The sequence below is a fragment of the Phyllobates terribilis genome, unplaced genomic scaffold (assembly GCF_046119375.1).
Source record: "Phyllobates terribilis strain yellow unplaced genomic scaffold, ASM4611937v1 Scaffold_11__3_contigs__length_659146591, whole genome shotgun sequence".
Taxonomy (NCBI): Eukaryota; Metazoa; Chordata; class Amphibia; order Anura; family Dendrobatidae; genus Phyllobates; species Phyllobates terribilis.
This window is the reverse complement of record NW_027362771.1, coordinates 581691771-581716943: the sequence shown is the minus strand read 5'-3', so window position 1 is coordinate 581716943 and position 25173 is coordinate 581691771. Positions and strand designations below refer to the sequence as shown.

Genomic DNA, 25173 nt, shown 5'->3' with positions numbered 1-25173 from the left:
GCTCCTCCCACCTGAGTCACCCTCTAGTGGGAGGGACAGACTCCATATCTAGCTCCTCCCACCTGAGTCACCCTCTAGTGGGAGGGACAGACTCCATATCTAGCTCCTCCCACCTGAGTCACCCTCTAGTGGGAGGGACAGACTCCATATCTAGCTCCTCCCACCTGAGTCACCCTCTAGTGGGAGGGACAGACTCCATATCTAGCTCCTCCCACCGGAGTCACCCTCTAGTGGGAGGGACAGACTCCATATCTAGCTCCTCCAACCTAAATCACCCTCTAGTGGGAGGAACAGACTCCATGTCACAGTTTTGTCCCAGTTACCCTGTGGTCGGTCACAATTTGGTCACCTACTGTTATAAAATGAACACCGGACAAAATGTTATAACAACTATATAATTTATTACATTTACAGCCTGTATTCTTCACGCGCTGCGGTCACTGGACCTCATAAAATAACGTGACAACCAATCAGAGTCTGTCTCTCATTTTTCCAGCAAAGGTGAGGAAATGAATAGTAATCTCTGATTGGCTGCGGCAGAGGACACACTGTAGGGTACGGCGCCCTCTGCTTTTTCTGACTCCTGTAGGATCAGTCATCACTAAATTTATTATCAGAGTTTCCGCACCAATTAATTAGTATAAAACATATTACAGACAATTCTTCAGTCACATGGGAGCAGATCGTGGGCGCCAACAAGGGAAACCAACGGGGCTGGCTACTATATGGCATCTGGAGGAGAGTACAGCAGTCCGGAGCCGCTGGCGCCATCTGTGCTGTTCTCCTCCGAGTCCGGGGCTTTCAGCTTCGAGAGGGCAGCGTGGACCCTGAACAGGGTGCGCGACTCCATGGAGTAATTCTTGTAATTGTTTCTAGAGGAAAAATGGAAAAAAAAACAAAAAGGAGACCAGGGTTAGAGAAATGACCATGAAATCTAAAAGTCTGAGTCAATGACATTCTTCATAAATCTTTATAGAATCAGAGCTTCATTTACCTGAAAATGCTGCAAATCTGACACATACTCAGTAATTACATTATAGTAGCTGCAGGCGGCCAGAATCATATAAAGAGCAGCCCCCAATATACTGACTATACAGGGAGTGCAGCATAATAACAGCAATGGGCGCCCGGATACAGAGCTACATACTTGGCACGTCGTAGGAATGGGATGGCGTCTTCTCCTCTGCGCTGCTGCATGTAAAGGAGACTCAGCTCCAGCAAAGAGTTGGGGACTAAGTGGTGATCATACTTAATCTTCTTCTCACTACAGAGAAACAATTAATATTAGTGTACAAGAATATAAATAATACTGCCCCCTATGTACAAGAATATAACTACTATAATACTGCCCCTAAGTACAAGAATATAACTACTATAATACTGCCCCTATGTACAAGAATATAACTACTATAATACTGCCCCCTAAGTACAAGAATATAACTACTATAATACTGCCCCCTATGTACAAGAATATAACTACTATAATACTACCCTCTATGTACAAGAATATAACTACTATAATACTGCCCCCTATGTGCAAGAATATAACTACTATAATACTGCCCCCTATGTACAAGAATATAACTACTATAATACTGCCCCCTATGTACAAGAATATAACTACTATAATACTGCCCCCTATGTGCACGAATATAACTACTATAATACTGACTCTATGTACAAGAATATAACTATAATACTGCCCCTATGTAAAAGAATATAACTACTATAATACTGCCCCCTATGTACAAGAATATAACTACTATAATACTGCTCCTATGTACAAGAATATAACTATAATACTGCTCCTATGTACAAGAATATAACTACTATAATACTGCTCCTATGTACAAGAATATAACTACTATAATACTGCCCCTATGTACAAGAATATAACTACTATAATACTGCCCCCTATGTGTACGAATATAACTACTATAATACTGACTCTATGTACAAGAATATAACTACTATAATACTGTCCCTATGTAAAAGAATATAACTACTATAATACTGCCCCCTATGTACAAGAATATAACTACTATAATACTGCTCCTATGTACAAGAATATAACTACTATAATACTGCTCCTATGTACAAGAATATAACTACTATAATACTACTCCTATGTACAAGAATATAACTACTATAATACTGCTCCTATGTACAAGTATATAACTACTATAATACTGCTCCTATGTACAAGAATATAACTACTATAATACTGCCCCCTATGTACAGGAATATAACTACTATAATACTGCCCCCTATGTATAAGAATATAACTACCATAATAATATTGCTCGTATGTTCAAGAATATAACTACTATAATACTGCCCCCTATGTACAAGAATATAACTACTATAATACTGCCCCTATGTACAAGAATATAACTACTATAATTATTATTATTATTATTTATTTATATAGCACCATTGATTCCATGGCGCTGTACATAAGGAAGGGTTACATACCAAATACAGATATCACTTACAGTAAACTAACAATGATAGACTGGTACAGAGGGAGGAGGACTCTGCCCTTGTGGGCTTACATTCTACAGGAATGGGGCGGAGACAGTAGGTTGGGGGGTTGCAGTAGCTCCGGTGTTGAGGAGGCAGTGGGGTCATGGCAGGTTGTAAGATTGTTTGAAGAGATGGGTTTTCATGCTCCGTCTGAAGGATCCGGATGTGGCGGATAATCGGACGTGTTGAGGCACAGAATTCCATAGGACGGGGAGTCGGGAGAAATCTTGGAGGCGATTGCATGAGGAACGAATAAGTGTGGAGAAAAGAAGGAGGTCTTGGGAGGACCGGAGATTACGTGAGGGAATATATCGGGAGATTAGTTCAGAGATGTACGGAGGAGAGAGGTTATGGATGGCTTTGTAGATCAGTGTTAGTAGTTTGAGCTGGATCCGCTGGGCAATTGGGAGCCAATGAAGGGATTTGCAAAGGGGGAAGCAGAGGAGTAGCGAGGCGAGAGATGGACCAGTCGTGCAGCAGAGTTGAAGATGGACTGGAGGGGTGCGAGAGTGTTAGCAGGTAGGCCACAGAGGAGGATGTTGCAGTAGTCGAGGTGGGAGATGATGAGGGCATGCACAAGCAGTTTAGTAGATTGAGGGTTGAGGAAAGGACGGATTCTGGAAATATTTTTGAGCTGGAGGCGACAGGAGGTGGCGAGAGCTTGGATGAGGGGTTTGAAGGACAGGGCAGAGTCCAGGGTTACTCCGAGGCAGCAGATTGTCGGTACAGGGGAAAGAGTAATGTCATTTATTGTGATAGAAAGATCAGGGGGGAAAGATAATGAGTTCAGTTTTGTCCACATTGAGCTTGAGGTAGCGGGAGGAGAAGAAGGAGGACATGGCTGATAGACATGCTGGGATTCTGGACAGCAGAGTGGTGACATCTGGGCCAGAGAGGTAGATCTGGGTGTCATCAGCGTACAGATAATACTGGAAGCCATGGGATTTTATGAGCTGTCCCAGGCCAAGGGTATAGATTGAGAAGAGTAGGGGTCCTAGGACAGAGCGCCTTGAGGGACTCCAACAGAGAGGGGGCAGGGTGAGGAGGTAGTGTGGGAGTGGGAGACTCTAAATGTGCGGTTAGAAAGGTATGAGGAGATCCAGGATAGGGCAAGGTCTTTGACGCCAAAGGAAGAGAGGATCTGTAGTAGGAGGCAGTGGTCAACTATAACACTGCTCCTCTGTAAAAGAATATAACTACTATAATACTGCCCCCTATGTACAAGAATATAACTACTATAATACTGCTTCTATGTACAAGAATATAACTACTATAATACTGCTCCCTATGTACAAGAATATAACTACCATAATACTGCCCCCTGTGTACAAGAATATAACTACTATAATACTGCCCCCTGTGTACAAGAATATACCTACTATAATACTGCTCCCTATGTACAAGAATATACCTACTATAATACTGCCCCCTATGTACAAGAATATAACTACTATAATACTGCTTCTATGTACAAGAATATAACTACTATAATACTGCTCCCTATGTACAAGAATATAACTACTATAATACTGCCCCCTGTGTACAAGAATATAACTACTATAATACTGCTCCCTATGTACAAGAATATACCTACTATAATACTGCCCCTATGTACAAGAATATAACTACTATAATACTGCTCCCTATGTACAAGAATATAACTACTATAATACTGCCCCCTATGTACAAGAATATAACTACTATAATACTGCCCCCTATGTACAAGAATATAACTACTATAATACTGCCCCTATGTACAAGAATATAACTACTATAATATTGCTCCTATGTACAAGAATATAACTACTATAATACTGCTCCTATGTACAAGAATATAACTACTATAATACTGCTCCTTTGTACAAGAATATACCTACTGTAATACTGCCCCCTATGAACAGGAATATAACTACTGTAATACTGCCCCCTATTGCGTAAGAATCTAAATACTAAAACAAAATGTGAGTATGACAGGACATCAGACATTCCCTCCTTCCTCCTCCTCACGATCCTGCATGTAGGTGAAGTACTGTTGGCTGCAGCAGGAGCCTCTCCCCTCTGCCCCGAATACAGTAGGACAAAAAACTATTCCGCCCTATACTTTGGCAATGTTTTCTTCCCCTTCCGTCCGATCACTATCCGAAAATGAAAGATTAGCAGATTAACCCCTTTGTTCCCTTATTCCTTTTCTAGGTGTAGTTCTCCATGAATGGCTCACCTCTGGTAAATGTGGGTGAAGCACTGCTCCGCCAGCCCCAGCCTTCCCCGATGCTTCAGACATAGACCTTTCAGAAGTAAAATGGAGCAGTGGTCGTCGTCCTGGTAGTCATTGGCTGTAAAGGGAAAACATGGAGTCATCTGTAGGATGATGGGTCCTTATGGCCATACAGTTCGCGGTTTGTTGTAGGGCGCCGCCGCTCGTGATGGCGGCACTACAGCTGGCACATTATTCACCTGGCTCCTGTAGCAGGCGGTTTTCAGCCGCACAGATTGTGTTCAAGGCGTCTTCGGTCATGTGGACGTCTTTACCGATCACAGAGAATCCATTCCACAAGTACATCATCTCCTGCAGGACGGAAGGAGACGCGTCACCACGGGGCACACACTTCATTAACACCTTCCCTTCCCAGGACGTAATGGTGTTTCATGAAGAGGATACGTTGGAGTTGATTGGGCTCACTCCACTCATGGTGGGTGCCGGCTGTGTTACACAGTTGGCACCTGCCTCCATCAGCAGCGATCAGAGCCAGGTCCAATCGCTGCCGTTTGAGAATGCGAACGCTGCTGTCAATCTCTGTCAGCGGCATTTAAACCGTACGACCTCAATGGTGGTCTTCGTTCTGGTGCCGCACACAGTGACGCGGTCACAGGATGCCAATGGGCTGCCATGTTGCTGCCACTTTGGTGTCATAGAAGCTTGTTATTTGTTCCATTTTCCACAATTCTGAAATACTGCGGCATACCGTACTAACCATCACAGGTTCAAGTCCCATGAGCAGACTTTAAAAAAAAAAATAATAGTAATTTCCTTTATATTTTAAAAGTTTATAAAATGAATTAAAAAATAATAATAAAAAAAAGTTTCAGTCGCCACTCGTACGGCTTTTTACCCCACATCCAAGAATAAGAAATTTTTTTAAAAAGAAAATATTTGGTTCTGCTGCGTCAGGAAAGTCCAATTTGTCGAAATGTAAAATTAACCTATAACGTAATCAGCATAAATAAATAAAAAATAAAAAATTCATTTTTTTAGTACATTATATGGTAAAATGAAGGGTGTCCATCAAAACTACAACTCGTCCCGTAAAAAAAAACAAAAAAAACACGAACTCATACGGGTATGTATATCGAAAAATAACTGTTATGGATCTTGGAAATAAAGAGGAAAAAAATAAAATTGGTGGTCATTAAAGCGTGACAGTCGTTTTAATTTTTATATCATAAATCATTAGTACAAGTGAAAATAAAACCTCGTAATATATTTCAGAGAAATTCACTTATTTCTCCTCCTGGACTGATCATTTAATCTCATTTCATTGGTAAAATCCGTACTCCGTGATGACAGATTTTCCCTTTTCTCATAGGAGATGACAGTTGGTGCTCATAAAATTCTATGGAGGGGGAGGAGCTAGACAGAGGAGAGAGAAGGAGGGAGGAGCTACATACAGACATTATGCTGCAAGTTCTCTTGAAACCACGGTTACAGTTTTCCACAGAACTTTACGAGCACCAACTGTCATCTCCTATGAGAAAAGGGAAACTCTGTCTTCACTGAATATGGATTCTACCCATGAATTAATATGATCAGTCCAGGAGGAGAAAGAAGTCAATTTCTGATAAAATATATTACAAAGTCTTCTATTTTAATGTGCACTATTTATTTATGAAAAAACACCAAGGTTACTTACCGGTAGCCGGTTTTTCCTGAACCCATGACAGCACACCTTGAGAGAGAGGGATCCGCCCCACCAAGGACAGGAAACCATTTGAAATAAAAGGGCGGCACCTCTCCCTCGCTTCAGTTGGATTACAGAGCATTGAGAGGACCTCCAGAAAAGGTTAGACACATAACCAACACCTAATATATATATATATATATATATATATATATATATATATATATATATATATATATATATATATATATATATATATATATATATATATATATATATATATATATATATATATATATATATTCACCCAAAATGTAAAGTGCTTCACAAGGGCGTGAAAAAGACAGGGGGGGGGGAAACTACGGGTGCTGTCATGGGTTCAGGAAAAACCGGCTACCGGTAAGTAACCTTGGTGTTTTCCCCTCACCCATGACAGCACACCTTCAGAGAATTTTGGAGAATATGAGCACCCTAGGGAGGGACCACCGCCTGAAGTACCCTTCTCCCAAAGGTGAGGTCAGAGGAGGATAGATCCAACCGATAGTGCTTGTAGAAGGTGGATGGTGAAGACCAAGTAGCAGCTTTACATATCTGGTTAATCGAGACGTCTGCTCTCTCTGCCCAGGAGGTTCCTACAGCTCTGGTGGAATGAGCTTTAATACCGTCCGGTGCCGGAACACCTGTAGATGTATAAGCTAGACAAATGGCCTCCCTAAGCCACCTAGCAATAGTTCCCTTTGATACCCCGTGACCTTTCCTACTCCCCTGAAAGGCCAGAAACAAGGACTTGTCCCTCCTTCACTGACTAGTCATGTCTATGTACTGTAGTAATGCCCTTCTAACATCTACATTGTGGAACCTAACCTCACCGGGGTTTTTAGGGTTACTGCAGAAAGAGGGAAGCACAATCTCCTGATTACAGTGGAATCTGGATACTACTTTCAGAAGGTATGCCGGATCTGTATGCAGGGCGACCCGGTCCTCATGAATTTGGGTGTATGGGGGATCAACAGAAAGGGCCTGCAGGTCACTCACCCTACGGGCCGACGTTAGGGCCACTAAGAGAATGGTTTTGAGGGTGAGGAGCTTTGGAGAGATAACCTGCAGGGGTTCAAATGGGTCACCAAAGAGTGCATTTAAAACCAAATTCAGGTCCCAGGGAGGAACTCCGAGCCCGAACTGGCTTAGCTCTGGAACAGGATTTAATGAATCCAGAGACCCATCTGTTCCCTGCCAGGTTACAATTATAGAGCACTCCTAGGGCGGACACCTGAACTTTAAGTGTTCCCGTAGCCAACCCCAGGTCACGTCCCTTTTGTAAAAATTCTAGGACTTCTTTAACTGGAGGTTTATCCAACAATGGGGAGTCTATAAAATCCAGGAATTTTCCCCAGATCCTGGAATAAAACTTAGTTGTTATGGGCTTCCTACTACCCAACAGGATAGAAACTAGGCCTGGTGAAAACCCCCTATTGCTCAGTAACAACCTCTCAAATTCCAAGCCGCCAGATGGAAACCTTTGGCTTGTGCATGGAATATCTGCCCCTGGATGAGAAGGTCCGGCCTGTCCGGCAGGACCCAGGGATCCGAGATCGACATTAGGCGAAGCAGGGAGAATCAGGGTCTTTTTGGCCAAAAGGGGGCTATCAGAATTATCCTCGCCCCCTCCTCCCGAATTTTCCTCACAACTGCCGGGATCATTACTATCGGTGGAAACGCGTAGGCCTTCCCGAACTTCCAGGGTATCTGGAGAGCGTCCACAGCATAGGGATTCTCTGTTGGATTTAGTGAACAGAACCTCTCCACCTTCCTGTTCGCCCTGGTGGCGAACAAATCTATGTCCGGTGACCCCCATAGCTGGATAATTTGTTGGAAGACTATCGGGTTTAGAGCCCACTCTCCTTGTCTTAAAGTGTGGAGACTGAGGAAATCTGCCCTGGAGTTTTCTACCCCCCAGATGTAAAGAGCACTGAGGGATGGGAGATGCTGTTCTGCTAGTTGCAGGATTCTGTTTGCCACTACCATAAGGGAGCGAGATCTTGTTCCTCCCTGGTGATTTATATACGCCACTGTCGTCCGATTGTTGGACCTGATCTGGACATTACGACCCTGTATGTGGGGAAGGAAGCCTCTCAGGGATTTCTCTACTGCCAAAAGCTCTTTTAGGTTCGATGATGTCCCTATCTCGTGACGCAGCCAGAGCCCCTGAACTGAGAGATCTGCTAGATGACCCCCCAGCCGGAGCCACTTGCATCTGTTGTAATTGTATGGTCGACTGATCTGGACCACTGTAAGCCTGAGGTCAGATTCTCCCTGTTTGTCCACCAGGAGAGGGAGTTTACTATCTCCAAAGAAAGAGATAGTCTTTTTTCTAAATGTCCGTTGAAGGATTTTTGTGTTGACAGGACCTCCCACTGAAGAAGCCTCATATGACTCTGGGCCCATTTGACTGCCGGGAGACAGGAAGTCATGGAGCCTAGTAGGGACATTGCTTCTCTCAAGGACATCACGGGAGACTTTATGGCCCTTGAGACCAGGCTGATTATTTTGCAAACCTTGTCTTCCGGGAGGAAACAGGATTGGAGTTGGGAATCTAGGGTCAAGTCCAGAAAGATCTGAGTCCTTGAGGTGGATAGTTTTGATTTTTGAATATTTTTTAACCACCCTAGCTGATGTAAAGCTGTCCTGACCTCTAAAAGTTGAGAGGAACAGTGGTCCTACGATTTCCCTATTATCAGAAAGTGGTCCAGATAGGGAACAATCACCACGTTTTTGATTCGGAGAAAAGCTGTCACCTCCGCTATAACCTTTGTAAACACTCTCGGGGCTATCGAGAGTCCAAAAGGTAGGGCAGTAAATTGGAAATGTCTCAATTGCCCTAGGATGAACAGGGCTACCCTTAGGTACTTCCGGTAGTCTGGATGGATTGGGACGTGATAGTAGGCATCTTTTAGGTCGATGACTGCCATGAAACAATTGTGGTGTAGGAGTTTTACTGCAGAGTTCACTGATTCCATCTTGAAAGTCTGGTTGTTTATCAGTGGATTTACACTTTTGAGGTTGATAATGGTCCTTAAGGACCCATTTGGTTTTTTTATCACGAACAGGGGGGAATAAAATCCCCGTCCCCATTGTGAATCTGGAACTTCGTGAAGGACCTGCTTGTTGACTAAGTCTAACACTTCCGATTCTATGGCTATCTGCTCCTCCCTGGACTTCCTCCTGGAGGTGATCATGAAGGTTCGGTGAGGGACCTGACTGAAGCGCATCTTTAGGCCGTTCTTTATGATACTCAACACCCAGGGATTTGAAGTGAAGGCTTCCCAAGCTGGGATAAAATGGGAAAGCCTTCCCCCGACCTCTAGCCTCGCGTCATTGGGGAGATTTTTTGGTATTAGAGGATGGTCCTCCAAACATGTAACCAGAGTCCTTTTTAGATATGGGCTCCCATCTTTTCCTTTCTCCCGGAGGGCGACCCCGGTTAAATCTCTTCCTCCGAAAATAGGACCTTTTTGTGTCCCCCGTGAAACCTCTCTTTCTGTCGCCAGCCTTCTCCAAAAGCTCGTCCAGTTTTTGGCCAAACAAGAGTTTACCATCATAAGGAAGGGAACAAAGCTTATGCTTAGATTGTAGGTCTCCTGGGCAACCCTTGAGCCACAGGGCTCGTCTGGCAGCATTAGACAAATTTGCAGACCTGGCCGCGAGTTTAACTGAATCCGCTGATGAGTCGGCCAGAAGAGCAGATGCTGCTTGTAGCAAAGGCAGATTGGAGAGGATTTTATCTCTGGATATCTTTTTATCCTTGAGCTGGTCTCCTAATTGCTGAAGCCACACCATAAGTGACCTAGCCACACAAGTGCCTGCTGCCGCTGGCTTCAGACCCCCTGCTTCCCAGGTGTGACGCAGGAAGGAATCTGCCTTCTTATCCAGAGCATCCTTTAGACTGCCCGAATCTTCCAGGGGTAGGGACGATCTTTTGGATGATCGGGTGACAGACCCGTCAATTTTAGGTATTTTGTCCCAGGACCCAGAGACACTATCCTCGAAGGAGTACCTCCTTTTAGAGGATGAGGGCAACACTCCTGATTTCTCCGGCTTCCTCCATTCCCGGTCTATAAGGGTCTGAATTTTAGGATTCACTGGAAAGGAGCGTCTCTTTTTTTCCTCCAGGCCTGCGAACATAATGTCTTCCAGGGACCTGGCTGCCTTTTCCTCCCTCAACCCCAAGGTAGATCTGACCGCTCTGACCAACTTGTCAGTATCCTCAATAGGGAAACAGGGCCTACCACTGTCTGATGAAGAGGAGGATGCTGAATCACTGAGGCAAAGATCCTCTGACTTGGAGGATAAATCATAGTCGGAGGAGATATCTTTATGGATTCTCTTTTTCCCCTTTAGTAAGCCTTTCAGGGAATCCTGAACCTCTGAACGGATTACGGACCTCAAATTAGAAGCGAAATCCGGGGTGCTCTCCGCTATGGTTTGGTTAATACAGCTTGCATAAAGCGATTTCTGCCAATCTATGGAAAGGGGGCCTGGCATAAGGCGCAAACCCTGTGCTTCTTTTTGGCGCTACTCTTCTTAGGTTCCTAAGGAATGAAGCACATAATAACTTTCCATTACTATTAAGTGACATTCACGAAGATCACTCACCCCTAAAGTCACAAAAGGGTACAGGCTGTGGCGGGACATAAGATGAATCCCTCCTGGATGGCCCTGAAGCGTCCGACACCTTACTTTTCTCCTGCTGCCGCTGCGGTTGCTGGAGCGGTCGTCCGTGTGAGAGGTGTCCGACTGCTTCTTCTGCTGGCGTTGATGAGATGGAGGGGTCAGCTGCTGCTGCTCCTGGCAGTCCTGGTCTGCCATAGCTGCTACACCACAAGAGAATAGGCAGCGTTTGACCAGGACAACCCCCCCCCCCCACCTTAAATAGGGCACATCCGGACCTCCTCCGGTTCTTGTATCCTCCCCCCTCCCCCCTCCTGGCACCCACCGGCCGATGTTAGAAAAAAGCCGGCCGGCAAGCGCTTACAGGGCACCGTCATCTTAGATCCGGGTGCCGCCCTCCGATGTCATCGGGCACGCCTCTCCCAGCGTGCACCGCGCCGTGACGTCAGGCGGGTCACACCCGGAAGACGCTGCTCCCGGCGTGCGACCAGCCAGGAGCCTGCGGCAGGGAGAGGATAGCTCTGCGGGGAGCTGGAGCCCTCCTCACCGCCTGCGCCCACTCGGACACGGCTCCAGGGAATCGCGGACGGCGCTACTGGAACCTGGAACCCGGTGCACAGGCTGGTGCCCGCTCTTCCATACCGGAACAGGCCCAGGTAAGTAGGACACCTTTCTTCAGACAGGTTCCCATCAAGGACAGGAAACCAACTGAAGCGAGGGAGAGGTACCGCCCTTTTATTTCAGACTGTTTCCTGTCCTTGGTGGGGCGGATCCCTCTCTCTCAAGGTGTGCTGTCATGGGTGAGGGGAAAATATATATTAACAGGACGATTACTTTGGAACGCCAGGTCAAAAGTGTCAGATTTTGCTTTTATTTTCTTTATGCTGCTCCCCCTGAAATCTCAATTTTTTTAATCCGTCACACAGTTTCAGAGATATGAGCCATTTTATTTACTGCTACATTTTAGGGTATTCACAAGGGGGAGTGGCTCACATGATAATTATGCAAATAAACCTTAAGATACACCCCCAAGGAACCCAGTGAGCCACGCCCCCTCAGTAAAGAACTTAATAAATGAGTATAATGGGTCTCGTCAGTTAATGCACCCATATCTGTGGGAAAGTAAGGAAGGGCAAAGACTGCCCACTTTTGACTTGGTAACGCGTCATCTTTAAGGGGTTAAAAATAAAATCTTTGTGACAAAGGCCAAGCTGTCAGAGCCGACAAGTGTTGTCTACCTGGAAGAAGGTGGTGGACAAGACACAGTGGAAAACGACGTAGTTACTTACTGGTAACGGGATTTCTCAGAGCCCATGACAGTACCACGGAGAGAGGGGATCCACCCTTCAAGGACAGGAAACCTACAGATAATAGGGTGGTGCCTCTCTCCCGCATCAGCTGTTTACAGAGTATGAGAGGACCACCAGGTTAGTAACACGAAATTTTACAATTTAAGACCTCGTCAGACACAGCACGTGGCTACAACAAGTAACTAATAAGTGTGCGCACCCACACGTGAAGGGAGGGAATGTACAGGTGCCGTCATGGGCTCTGAGAAATCCCGTTACCGGTAAGTAACTACGTCTTTCTCCTTCCCCCATGACGGCACCACGGAGAGAATTACAGAGAAGTGACTCATTAGGGGGGGGACCACAGCTTCCAGAACTCCCGAAAGTAAGGTCCGAAGAAGAGGTTAAGTCTAGCTGGTAGTGATTAAAGAAGGTAGAGGGGGAAGACCAGGTTGCCACTCTACATATCTGCTCTATCGTAGCACCGGCCTTCTCCGCCCAGGAGGCTGCCACCGCTCTTATTGAGTGGGCCTTCAGTTTCTCCGGGCCAGCTTCTCCACGTGAGGAGTAAGATAGGGCGATGGCCTCCCTTATCCATCTGGCCAGCGTGCCCTTAGAAGCTTTCTTCCCCTTACGAGGGCCCTGAAAGCAAACAAAGAGAACTATCCTGCCTACACTCTTGTGTCGCCTCTAGATATTGGATTAGGCACCTTCTGACGTCTAGTGTATGCAAGACCTTCTCTTTCGTGTTCCTAGGGTTAGGGCAGAAAGAAGGAAGGGTGATTTCCTGGGACCTGTGAAATCTTGATGCCACTTTTGGTAGATTGGCAGGGTCAGTTTTCAGAATAACCCTATCCTCCAAGATTTGTGTGAAGGGGGAGCCTGCCGATAGAGCCTGAATATCACTAACCCTACGTGCGGATGTGAGAGCTACCAAGAGTGCTGTCTTTAGGGACAGAATTTTTAGGGATGCTTCCGACAGGGGTTCAAAAGGGGCCTCCGTTAAAGCTGAAAGGACCAAGTTTAAATCCCAGGGTGTAGTATTTCGGGATGGGATGGGTCGGGACCTAGCTGATGTCTTAATAAACCTAGATACCCATCTATCCATAGCCAGGTCAAAATTATAGAGCGCTCCCAGGGCCGCAACTTGAACTTTTAAGGTACTTGTGGCCAGGCCCTGCTCCAAACCCCTCTGTAAAAATTCCAGGATGGCTGTCAATGGAACCTCCCCACCCAACCTGGAACCTGAGACTGAAAGGAATTTCTTCCAGGTTTTCCCGTACAGTTTGGTGGTGACTGGTTTTCTACTTTGAAGTAGTGTGGTGATAAGATTTGGGGAGAAACCTTTGTCTTTCAGAAGAGCCCTCTCAAATTCCAGGCTGTCAAGTGTAAGCTTGACGCCCGAGGATGGAGGACCGGACCCTGAGAAAGAAGGTCCGGGAGCTCCGGAAGAACCCATGGGTCGGAGATTGATAACCTCCTCAGCCATGAAAACCATGCCCTCTTTGGCCAAAAGGGGGCTATCAAGATTACCCTCGCTTCCTCTTCTCTGATTTTCCTCAGAACAGCTGGAATCAGAACAGTCGGAGGAAAAGCGTAAGCTAGAGGGTAGTTCCATGGGATCATGAAGGCATCCACGGCTACGGGGTTCCCTTTGGGATCTAGGGAGCAAAAAGAGCGTGTTTTTTTTGTTCTGATTGTTGGCGAACAGATCTATGTGGGGCCGGCCCCACCTTTGTACAATCTGCCGAAAAACTGCCTGACTTAATTCCCACTTACCCTGCTTCAGCTGTGTCTGACTCAGAAAGTCTGCGGTGCGATTTTCTATCCCTTTTATGTGTAGAGCTGATAGGGATTGTAAGTTCTCCTCGGCTAAGCGAAAGATGACCTCTGTCGTCTGCATTAGGAAATGGGACCGTGTACCCCCCTGGTGGTTCAGGTACGCCACTACTACTCGGTTGTCTGAAAAGACCCTCACGTGATGTCCTTGTAGTGCATGGATGAATTCCCGGAGTGCCCACTCTACTGCTAAGAGCTCCTTCATGTTTGAGGACATTAGTTTTAGGCGTTCTGTCCAGACCCACTGTGCTACCAGGTTGTTGAGGTGAGCCCCCCAGCCCCCGGGACTTGCATCTGTGGTCAAGATTTGCGGTGTTGGGATTGTTCAAGGAATCCCCCGGCCTAGATTGTCTATGTTCCCCCAACACTCTAGGGAAAGTGTGGTTTTTGCAGATCGCGTTAACCGCCCTTCTAAACTCCCTTTTAGGGCTTTCTCTGCCTCTAGGATTTCCCACTGAAGGGTTCTGGTATGAATTTGAGCCCATTGGACAGCCGGAAAGCATGCTGTCAGGGAACCTAGAAGGGACATGGCTTTCTGAAGGGACATAGACGGGTGGGACTTTGCCCGTAATATCTGGCCTAAGATTTTTTGAATTTTCCCTTCGGGGAGACGACACTCCTGACCTTTTGAATCCAGCACGATGCCTAGATATTCCTGTATTTGGCATGGTTCTGGTTTGGACTTTTCCAGATTCAAAAGCCATCCTAAGTGAGTCAAGGAATCCATGGGATTTGCAGTCTAGGAAGGAGCTGCCTATTATCAGGAAGTCGTCTAGGTATGGGATGACCAGGGTATTCTGTTCCCTTAGATGAGCCATCACCTCTGCAACAACTTTGGTGAAGACCCTTGGGGCTATGGCGATGCCGAATGGGAGGGCTGTATATTGGTAGTGTTTGACCACTCCGCCCATAGGGACTGCTACCCTGAGGAACTTCCGGGAGTCTTTGTGTATCGGGATGTGATAATAAGCGTCTTTTAAGTCCAGGGCGGCCATGAAACAAACGGGAAACAGCATTTTTACTGAAGATTTTATTGTTTCCATTTTGAAGGCTTCCACCTTCAACAGTTTGTTCAGTTTTTTAGATTCACAATCGTTCTGTATGTCCGGGAGTCTTTGTGTATCGGGCTTGTTAAATAGAAATCCCTTGGTCTTCCTTCTCCTGTCTTCCCACCTATCCTGTTCTTTAGGGGGCTTTCTATGTATAAACACTACTCCGAAAAGGTTTCCTGTAAGTAGTGTTAGACAGGATAGGAAACCGCTTCTTATTGTCCCCTGCTTTATCCAGGATGTCATCAAGGGCAGGCCCAAATAGAAACTCGCCCTCACAGGGGATGGAGCACAACCTAGATTTAGTCTGCGAATCCCCGGGCCAACATTTGAGCCAGAGGGCTCGTCTAGCCGCGTTAGCAAGCCCTGCCGCTCTAGCACCTAACCTGACGGAGTCCGCCGAGGCGTCAGCCAGGAAGGCCGCTGCCCCTTTCATTATCGGGATAAATTCAAGGATTGTGTCTCTCGATGTTTTTTTGCCTCAGTTGTGATTCAAGCTCATCCAGCCAGACCATTAGTGACCTGGCCGTACACGTGGCAGCTACCGCAGGCTTTAACCCCCCAGCGGCTTCCCAGGAACCCTTTAGGAAGGTGTCTGCCTTTTTATCCATGGACTCTTAAGACGCCCATGTCCTCAAATGGAAGGGAGTATTTCTTTGAGGCTTTGGCTATGGCAACATCCAGTTTTGGTGCTTTCTCCCAAAAGGAACATGCCGGGTCCTCAAACGGGTACTTTCGTTTAGGGGAAAGGAAGCCCTTCCTCTCCGGTCTTTTCCACTCTTTCTTAATCAGCGAGTGGACATGTTCATTGAGTGGAAAAGATCTCTTTTTTTGTTCTAGACCACTGAACATCACATCTTGTACGGATTTTTTGGGCCGGGGATCTGTTAATCCCATGGTAGATCTGACAGCCTTGAGGAGGCTGTTTCCTCGATAGGGTAACAGCTCCGTCCTCCTCTATCTGTAGACGAGGAAGAGGAGGAGGAAGAGGTGGAAGTGTCCGAATCTCCGCCATCCTCAGAACTGCTAGACCTGGACTCGGGGGATATGTTTTTAGTTTTCCTTAACCTTTTGCCCCCCTGAAAAGATTTAATGGTGTTTTCGACCTGCGATTTAATTAGGTCTCTAAGTTCAGAAGCAAATCTCAGGGTTCCCTCGCATATAGTCTGCTCAATGCAGGAGCTGCAGAGTCTCTTATCACAAGTAGTGGGCAAGGCTTCAGTGCTTAGTGCACAAGTCCTATTTTTTGTTTTCCCTGTACTCTTTTTTTCCCTAAAGGAGACAAAAGAGAGAGAGCAAGGGCCCCTAGTTACAAAGTGGACTTTCACGAAGCTCACTTACCAACCAGACGGAAGAGCGGGTACCGGTTCAGGAGGTGGAGCCATCTTTGTAGACGGAGTCCTCCTGGAAGATGCCGAGGTGGAATCCTTGCTGCGCTGCGACGATCTGCCGGAGCGCCCGCTTCCACTGTTCCGGTCCTGGTGCCCTGTCTCTTCCGGCCTCTTCTTTCGTTGGGTTGGCGGTGGAGGTGGCGACTGAGGATGTAGCTCTTGCTCCTCAGGTAGCTCCTGGTCACTCATTATTATATATATATATATTTTTTTTTTTCCACAGCGTGCCAGAGCTCTGATGAGCAACTACTGGCATCCTTCGCTGTCTTTTAAGGCACTGGGAGTCCCTCCCATAGTGCCTGTAGTGACCCGACGCCCCTTCCTCCCCCGCACCTGCAGGAGGACGCTCACGCCTGCGCAGACTGGCTACCCAGTCATGCATTGCAGCGCTGCGTTATCCAGGGGCACCCGGCGCGCGTGCGCAGCAGACCCGGAAGCTCAAATACACGCCGCCGGGCCACGCCGCGCTCTCACCTCCGCAACCAGGGGGGTCCAGCACAGTCCTTGACGGCCCCAACAGGCCCCGTCCTCTTCGTCTGGACCCCCCTCCGCACACCCTAAGGGCCCACTGACCCCAGCGGTGGCGCATCAGGACACCGCACCAGCCGAGGCAGGGGACTCCCGCTTCCTGGATCGGACTGGCTGAGCCTGGCATCCAACGACGTGCATCTTCAGGCACCCCGCAGGTATGCCTCTCCGGACTGTAGGATCCCGTCAAGGACAGGAAACCAACTAATGCGGGAGAGAGGCACCGACCTTTTATCTGTAGGTTTCCTGTCCTTGAAGGGCGGATCCCCTCTCTCAGTGGTGCCGTCATTGGGGAAGGAGAAAAAGGTAAGTTACCCATTGGTCTTGCTCAGCATGGTACCAGCGCTGTGTATGGAGGGGGCTGGCTGATTATATTAATAGCTAACCCAGCCCCCTTTCGCACTGCACTGATCACAATAGCGATGTACCCACCAGTGCAGGAATCGGTAGGCTGACGGGATCCTTGACCTGGTACCTCCTCGCCTTCCGGATCACGTACTTTTCTGTGGGGGGAGATTTTCCAGCTATTTTCTGTTTTAATGAAGGCACAAGTCTGCGGGTGACAGAAGGTGAGCGGTTACTGGCTCCTCACACGTCTGTGGAGTAAGGGGGCGCTATAGAGTCTGTACCTGAATAACTCCACCTCGTTCTCATCGAAAGGTCGCGGCTCATCGGGAGGAAGCATGCTGAGAAAGGCCGCCTTCATGTACACGTACATGGCCTGGGGGAAGGGGAGGAGACCATGTCATCATAGATCAGTGTCCTGAGAGCAGAACAGGGAGTGCAGCTCTGGAGGATAATACAGGAGGTAACGCAGGATCAGTAATGTAATGTACGTACACAGTGACTGCACCAGCAGAATAGTGAGTGCAGCTCTGGAGTATAATACAGGATGTAACTCAGGATCAGTACAGGATCAGTAATGTAATGTATGTACACAGTGACTGCACCAGCAGAATAGTGAGTGCAGCTCTGGAGTATAATACAGGATGTAACTCAGGATCAGTACAGGATCAGTAATATAATGTATGTACACAGTGACTGCACCAGTAGAATAGTGAGTGCAGCTCTGGAGTATAATACAGGATGTAACTCAGGATCAGGATCAGTACAGGATCAGTAATGTAATGTATGTACACAGTGACTGCACCAGCAGAATAGTGAGTGCAGCTCTGGAGTACAATACAGGAGGTAACGCAGGATCAGTAATGTAATGTAATGTACGTACACAGTGACTGCACCAGCAGAATAGTGAGTGCAGCTCTGGAGTATAATACAGGATGTAACTCAGGATCAGTAAGTGAAGTCCTGATTTGCTATCGGTATACACTTATGGAAGCTGAAGCTTGCTCGGTCACAAGTGAGTAGCGGACGGGATAAGTTCTATAAGCGGCAGGTGACGGAGGGATGAGAGGATTAGTGAAGTGTCTGCGGCACCTTGGACCAGCGGTTTTCTTTGCTCAGGAGATCGGCATAGAAGTACGCCATCTTCCACATCCCCTTGTAAGCGAAGCACCACATCAGCTCCCAGTAACACATGTGGTGAAACTGCTTCCAGGACTGCTGGGCCGAACACCCAACCTCAAACCAGTGGACGGCCTGGGACGGGGCGAGAAGAAGAGTATGGAGAAACCCATCAGTGAGCTCACCTGATGTGAACCATAAAGAACAGGACTCCATATAAGTCGCAGTAGAGGCGAGGTCTCCCCTCCATGTCTTACTTTATCAATGTTGCCTTTAATTTCCTCGATCCTTCCAGCAAAAAACAGGAAGATGGCGCTCTGATGGGAGAAACGATCCCCTGGTTAACAGTCTAGCACTACAGCCTATGAGGACAATGGCAGGATACACCGTGCATTGTTATGCGAGGACTGTGCAGTCCCATGTAAGATTGCTAATTGTCATACAATAATTGAACACTCAGCTCTGCTACATCACTGCGCTGTCCCAAGAGTCAACTCACAACCACCATGAAGTTATCATCAGCTCAATATAAAGGGGAACAGTAGAGACGGACTTTAATACCCACTTTGTTCTTTGGTTTATTTTGGAATTATTGCAGTTTTTATACTGACCACTAGATGTCAGCAGAGGAAAGACGGCTTCAAAAAGCATCTGTCACCAGGTGAATCGTTTGCCGTTTTTACTCTTATTTTATTCCCCCAAATCTCTGGAGTTTTCTGTTTTTTGATTTTTTCAAATCCACCAAACTACTCCAGAGATATGGAACTTTTTATTAAATCATTCTTGTCTTTACGCCCCCCGAGGCTCTGACAGCCACGCCCCACCCCCAGGCTCCGACAGCCACCCCCCCCCCACCCCTGAGGCTCCGACAGCCACCGCCCCCCCACCCCCAGGCTCTGACAGCCATGCCCCCCGCCCCTGACAGCCACTCCCCCCCACCCCCAGGCTCCGACAGCCACCCCCCCCACCCCTGAGGCTCCGACAGCCACCCCCCCCACCCCCAGGCTCTGACAGCCATGCCCCCCGCCCCTGACAGCCACCCCCCCCACCCCTGAGGCTCAGACAGCCACCCCCCCCCACCCCTGAGGCTCAGACAGCCACCCCCCCCCCACCCCTGAGGCTCAGACAGCCACCCCCACCCCCCACCCCTGAGGCTCAGACAGCCACCCCCCACCCCCCACCCCTGAGGCTCAGACAGCCACCCCCAGGCTCTGACAGCCATGCCCCCCGCCCCTGACAGCCACCCCCCCCCACCCCTGAGGCTCAGACAGCCACCCCCCCCACCCCTGAGGCTCAGACAGCCACCCCCCACCCCTGAGGCTCAGACAGCCACCCACCCCCACCCCTGAGGCTCCGACAGCCACCCCCCCCACCCCCAGGCTCTGACAGCCATGCCCCCCGCCCCTGACAGCCACCCCCCCCACCCCTGAGGCTCAGACAGCCACCCCCCCCACCCCTGAGGCTCAGACAGCCACCCCCCCACCCCTGAGGCTCAGACAGCCACCCCCCACCCCTGAGGCTCAGACAGCCACCCCCCCCCACCCCTGAGGCTCAGACAGCCACCCCCCACCCCTGAGGCTCAGACAGCCACCCCCCCCACCCCTGAGGCTCAGACAGCCACCCCCCCCCCACCCCTGAGGCTCAGACAGCCACCCCACCCCCACCCCCAGGCTCTGACAGCCATGCCCCCCGCCCCTGACAGCCACCCCCCCCACCCCTGAGGCTCAGACAGCCACCCCCCCACCCCTGAGGCTCAGACAGCCACCCCCCCCCCACCCCTGAGGCTCAGACAGCCACCCCCCCACCCACCCCTGAGGCTCAGACAGCCACCCCCCACCCCTGAGGCTCAGACAGCCACCCCCCACCCCTGAGGCTCAGACAGCCACCCCCCCCACCCCTGAGGCTCAGACAGCCACCCCCCCCACCCCTGAGGCTCAGACAGCCACCCCCCCCACCCCTGAGGCTCAGACAGCCACCCACCCCCACCCCTGAGGCTCAGACAGCCACCCCCCCCCACCCCTAAGGCTCAGACAGCCACCCACCCCCACCCCTGAGGCTCAGACAGCCACCACCCCCACCCCCAGGCTCTGGCAGCCATGCCCCCCGCCCCTGACAGCCACCCCCCCCACCCCTGAGGCTCAGACAGCCACCCCCCCCCACCCCTGAGGCTCAGACAGCCACCCCCCACCCCCACCCCTGAGGCTCAGACAGCCACCCCCCCCACCCGAGTCTCAGACAGCCACACCCCCCACCCCTGAGGCTCTGACAGCCACCCCCCCACCCCCTGACAGCCACCCCCCCACCCCCTGACAGCCACCCCCCCACCCCCTGACAGCCACACCCCCACCCCCTGACAGTCACACCCCACCCCCAGGCTCTGACAGCCACGCCCCCCCTGAGGCTCTGACAGCCACCCCCCCCACCCCCAGGCTCTGACAGCCACCCCCCCACCCCCAGGCTCAGACAGCCACACTCCCCCCACCCCTGAGGCTCAGACAGCCACCCCCCCACCCCTGAGGCTCAGACAGCCACGCCCCCCGCCCCTGAGGCTCTGACAGCCACCCCCCCACCCCCTGACAGCCACACCCCTTGACAGCCACACCCCACCCCCAGGCTCTGACAGCCACGCCCCCCCCGAGGCTCTGACAGCCACCCCCCCCACCCCCAGGCTCTGACAGCCACCCCCCCACCCCCTGACAGCCACACCCCCTGACAGTCACACCCCACCCCCAGGCTCTGACAGCCACGCCCCCCCTGAGGCTCTGACAGCCACCCCCCCACCCCCTGACAGCCACACCCCACCCCCAGGCTCTGACAGCCACGCCCCCCCCTGAGGCTCTGACAGCCACCCCCCCCACCCCCAGGCTCTGACAGCCACACTCACCCCGAGGCTCTGACAGCCACACTCACCCCACCCCCAGGCTCTGACAGCCACCCCCCCCACCCCCAGGCTCTGACAGCCACACTCCCCCCACCCCTGAGGCTCAGACAGCCACACTCCCCCCACCCCTGAGGCTCAGACAGCCACACTCCCCCCACCCCTGAGGCTCAGACAGCCACACTCCCCCCACCCCTGAGGCTCAGACAGCCACACTCCCCCCACCCCTGAGGCTCAGACAGCCACACTCCCCCCACCCCTGAGGCTCAGACAGCCACACTCCCCCCACCCCTGAGGCTCAGACAGCCACACTCCCCCCACCCCTGAGGCTCAGACAGCCACACTCCCCCCACCCCTGAGGCTCAGACAGCCACACCCCCCACCCCTGAGGCTCAGACAGCCACACCCCCCCCACCCCTGAGGCTCAGACAGCCACACCCCCCCACCCCTGAGGCTCAGACAGCCACACCCCCCCCCACCCCTGAGGCTCAGACAGCCACACACCCCCACCCCTGAGGCTCAGACAGCCACACCCCCCCCCCACCCCTGAGGCTCAGACAGCCACACACCCCCACCCCTGAGGCTCAGACAGCCACACCCCCCCCACCCCTGAGGCTCAGACAGCCACACACCCCCACCCCTGAGGCTCAGACAGCCACACCCCCCCCACCCCTGAGGCTCAGACAGCCACACCCCCCCCACCCCTGAGGCTCAGACAGCCACCCCCCAACCTGAGGCTCAGACAGCCACCCCCCCCCCCTGAGGCTCAGACAGCCACCCCCCCCCTGAGGCTCAGACAGCCACCCCCCCACCCCTGAGGCTCAGACAGCCACCCCCCTCCCCCCGAGGCTCAGACAGCCACCCCCCCCACCCCTGAGGCTCAGACAGCCACCCCCCCCCACCCCTGAGGCTCAGACAGCCACCCCACCCCTGAGGCTCAGACAGCCACCCCCCCACCCCTGAGGCTCAGACAGCCACCCCCCCCACCCCTGAGGCTCAGACAGCCACCCCCCCACCCCCTGACAGCCACACCCCCTGACAGCCACACCCCACCCCCAGGCTCTGACAGCCACGCCCCCCCCCTGAGGCCTACAGCCCCCCCCACCCCTGAGGCTCTGACAGCCACCCCCCCACCCCCTGACAGCCACACCCCCTCACAGCCACGCCCCCCTGAGGCTCTGACAGCCACACACCCCCACCCCTGAGGCTCTGACAGCCACCACCCCCGCCACTGAGGCTCAGACAGCCACACCCCCCCACACCGAGGCTCAACAGCCCCCCCCCCTGAGGCTCAGACAGCCCGCCCCACACCCCTGACAGCCACACCCCCTGACAGCCACACCCCCTGACAGCCACACCCCCTGACAGCCACACCCCCTGACAGCCACACCCCCTGACAGCCACACCCCCTGACAGCCACACCCCCTGACAGCCACACCCCCTGACAGCCACACCCCCTGAACAGCCACCCCCCCTGACAGCCACACCCCCCTGACAGCCACACCCCCCCTGAGGCTCAGACAGCCACCCCCCCCACCCCTGAGGCTCAGACAGCCACCCCCCCAACCCCTGAGGCTCAGACAGCCACCCCCCCCACCCCTGAGGCTCAGACAGCCACACCCCCCACCCCTGAGGCTCAGACAGCCACCCCCCCACCCCTGAGGCTCAGACAGCCACCCCCCCCACCCCCTGACAGCCACACCCCACCCCCAGGCTCTGACAGCCACACCCCACCCCCAGGCTCTGACAGCCACACCCCACCCCTGAGGCTCAGACAGCCACACCCCACCCTGAGGCTCAGACAGCCACCCCCCCACCCCTGAGGCTCAGACAGCCACACCCCCCACCCCTGAGGCTCAGACAGCCACCCCCCCACCCTGAGGCTCAGACAGCCACCCCCCCACCCCCTGACAGCCACACCCCCCCCTGAGGCTCTGACAGCCACCCCCCCACCCCCTGACAGCCACACCCCCTGACAGCCACACCCCACCCCCAGGCTCTGACAGCCACGCCCCCCCCTGAGGCTCTGACAGCCACCCCCCCACCCCCTGACAGCCACACCCCCTGACAGCCACCCCCCCCACCCCTGAGGCTCAGACAGCCACCCCCCCCCACCCCTGAGGCTCAGACAGCCACCCCCCCCCACCCCTGAGGCTCAGACAGCCACCCCCCCCCCACCCCTGAGGCTCAGACAGCCACCCCCCCCCACCCCTGAGGCTCAGACAGCCACCCCCCCCACCCCTGAGGCTCAGACAGCCACCCCCCCCCACCCCTGAGGCTCAGACAGCCACCCCCCCCCACCCCTGAGGCTCAGACAGCCACCCCCCCCCACCCCTGAGGCTCAGACAGCCACCCCCCCCCACCCCTGAGGCTCAGACAGCCACCCCCCCCCACCCCTGAGGCTCAGACAGCCACCCCCCCCCACCCCTGAGGCTCAGACAGCCACCCCCCCCCACCCCTGAGGCTCAGACAGCCACCCCCCCCACCCCTGAGGCTCAGACAGCCACCCCCCCCCACCCCTGAGGCTCAGACAGCCACCCCCCCCCCACCCCTGAGGCTCAGACAGCCACCCCCCCCACCCCTGAGGCTCAGACAGCCACACCCCCCCACCCCTGAGGCTCAGACAGCCACACCCCCCCACCCCTGAGGCTCAGACAGCCACACCCCCCCACCCCTGAGGCTCAGACAGCCACACCCCCCCACCCCTGAGGCTCAGACAGCCACACCCCCCCACCCCTGAGGCTCAGACAGCCACACCCCCCCACCCCTGAGGCTCAGACAGCCACACCCCCCCACCCCCTGACAGCCACACCCCCTGACAGCGACACCCCCTGACAGCCACACCCCCCTGACAGCCACACCCCCTGACAGCCACACCCCCTGACAGCCACACCCCCTGACAGCCACACCCCCTGACAGCCACACCCCCTGACAGCCACACCCCCTGACAGCCACACCCCCTGACAGCCACACCCCCTGACAGCCACACCCCACCCCCAGGCTCTGAGAGCCACGCCCCCCCCTGAGGCTCTGACAGCCACCCCCACCCCACCCCCAGGCTCTGACAGCCACCCCCCCACCCCCTGACAGCCACACCCCCTGACAGCCACGCCCCCCCCCTGAGGCTCTGACAGCCACCCCCCCCACCCCCAGGCTCAGACAGCCACCCCCCCTACCCCCAGGCTCAGACAGCCACACACCCCCACCCCTGAGGCTCAGACAGCCACACCCCCCCACCCCTGAGGCTCAGACAGCCACACCCCCCACCCCTGAGGCTCAGACAGCCACACCCCCCCACCCCTGAGGCTCAGACAGCCACACCCCCCCACCCCTGAGGCTCAGACAACCACACCCCCCCACCCCTGAGGCTCAGACAACCACACCCCCCCCACCCCTGAGGCTCAGACAGCCACACCCCCCCCCACCCCTGAGGCTCAGACAGCCACACCCCCCCCACCCCTGAGGCTCAGACAGCCACACCCCCCCCACCCCTGAGGCTCAGACAGCCACACCCCCCCCCCACCCCTGAGGCTCAGACAGCCACACCCCCACCCCTGAGGCTCAGACAGCCACACACCCCCCACCCCTGAGGCTCAGACAGCCACACCCCCCCCACCCCTGAGGCTCAGACAGCCACACCCCCCC

The 25173-nt window shown here is 52.6% G+C and overlaps 1 protein-coding gene across 5 annotated transcripts in view; it reads right to left on the bottom strand.

Annotated features, from left to right (window-relative positions):
• Window positions 1-381: 381 nt before the first annotated feature.
• The window catches only part of LOC141166984 (tetratricopeptide repeat protein 39A-like), a 74093-nt gene continuing 49301 nt past the window's right edge, over window positions 382-25173 (bottom strand). For 4 of the 5 annotated variants that reach the window (XM_073654242.1, XM_073654244.1, XM_073654245.1 and 1 more), the window contains 8 exons: window positions 18908-18967; window positions 18624-18785; window positions 17816-17907; window positions 17619-17739; window positions 4981-5092; window positions 4745-4859; window positions 1148-1264; window positions 382-872 (listed from right to left, as the gene is read on the bottom strand). In XM_073654242.1, coding sequence (XP_073510343.1) covers window positions 722-872; window positions 1148-1264; window positions 4745-4859; window positions 4981-5092; window positions 17619-17739; window positions 17816-17907; window positions 18624-18785; window positions 18908-18967 — 930 coding nt within the window. In that variant the 3' untranslated portion in view covers window positions 382-721. The remainder of the gene's footprint in view (window positions 873-1147; window positions 1265-4744; window positions 4860-4980; window positions 5093-17618; window positions 17740-17815; window positions 17908-18623; window positions 18786-18907; window positions 18968-25173) is intronic. The other variant, XM_073654246.1, reaches the window with a different exon arrangement.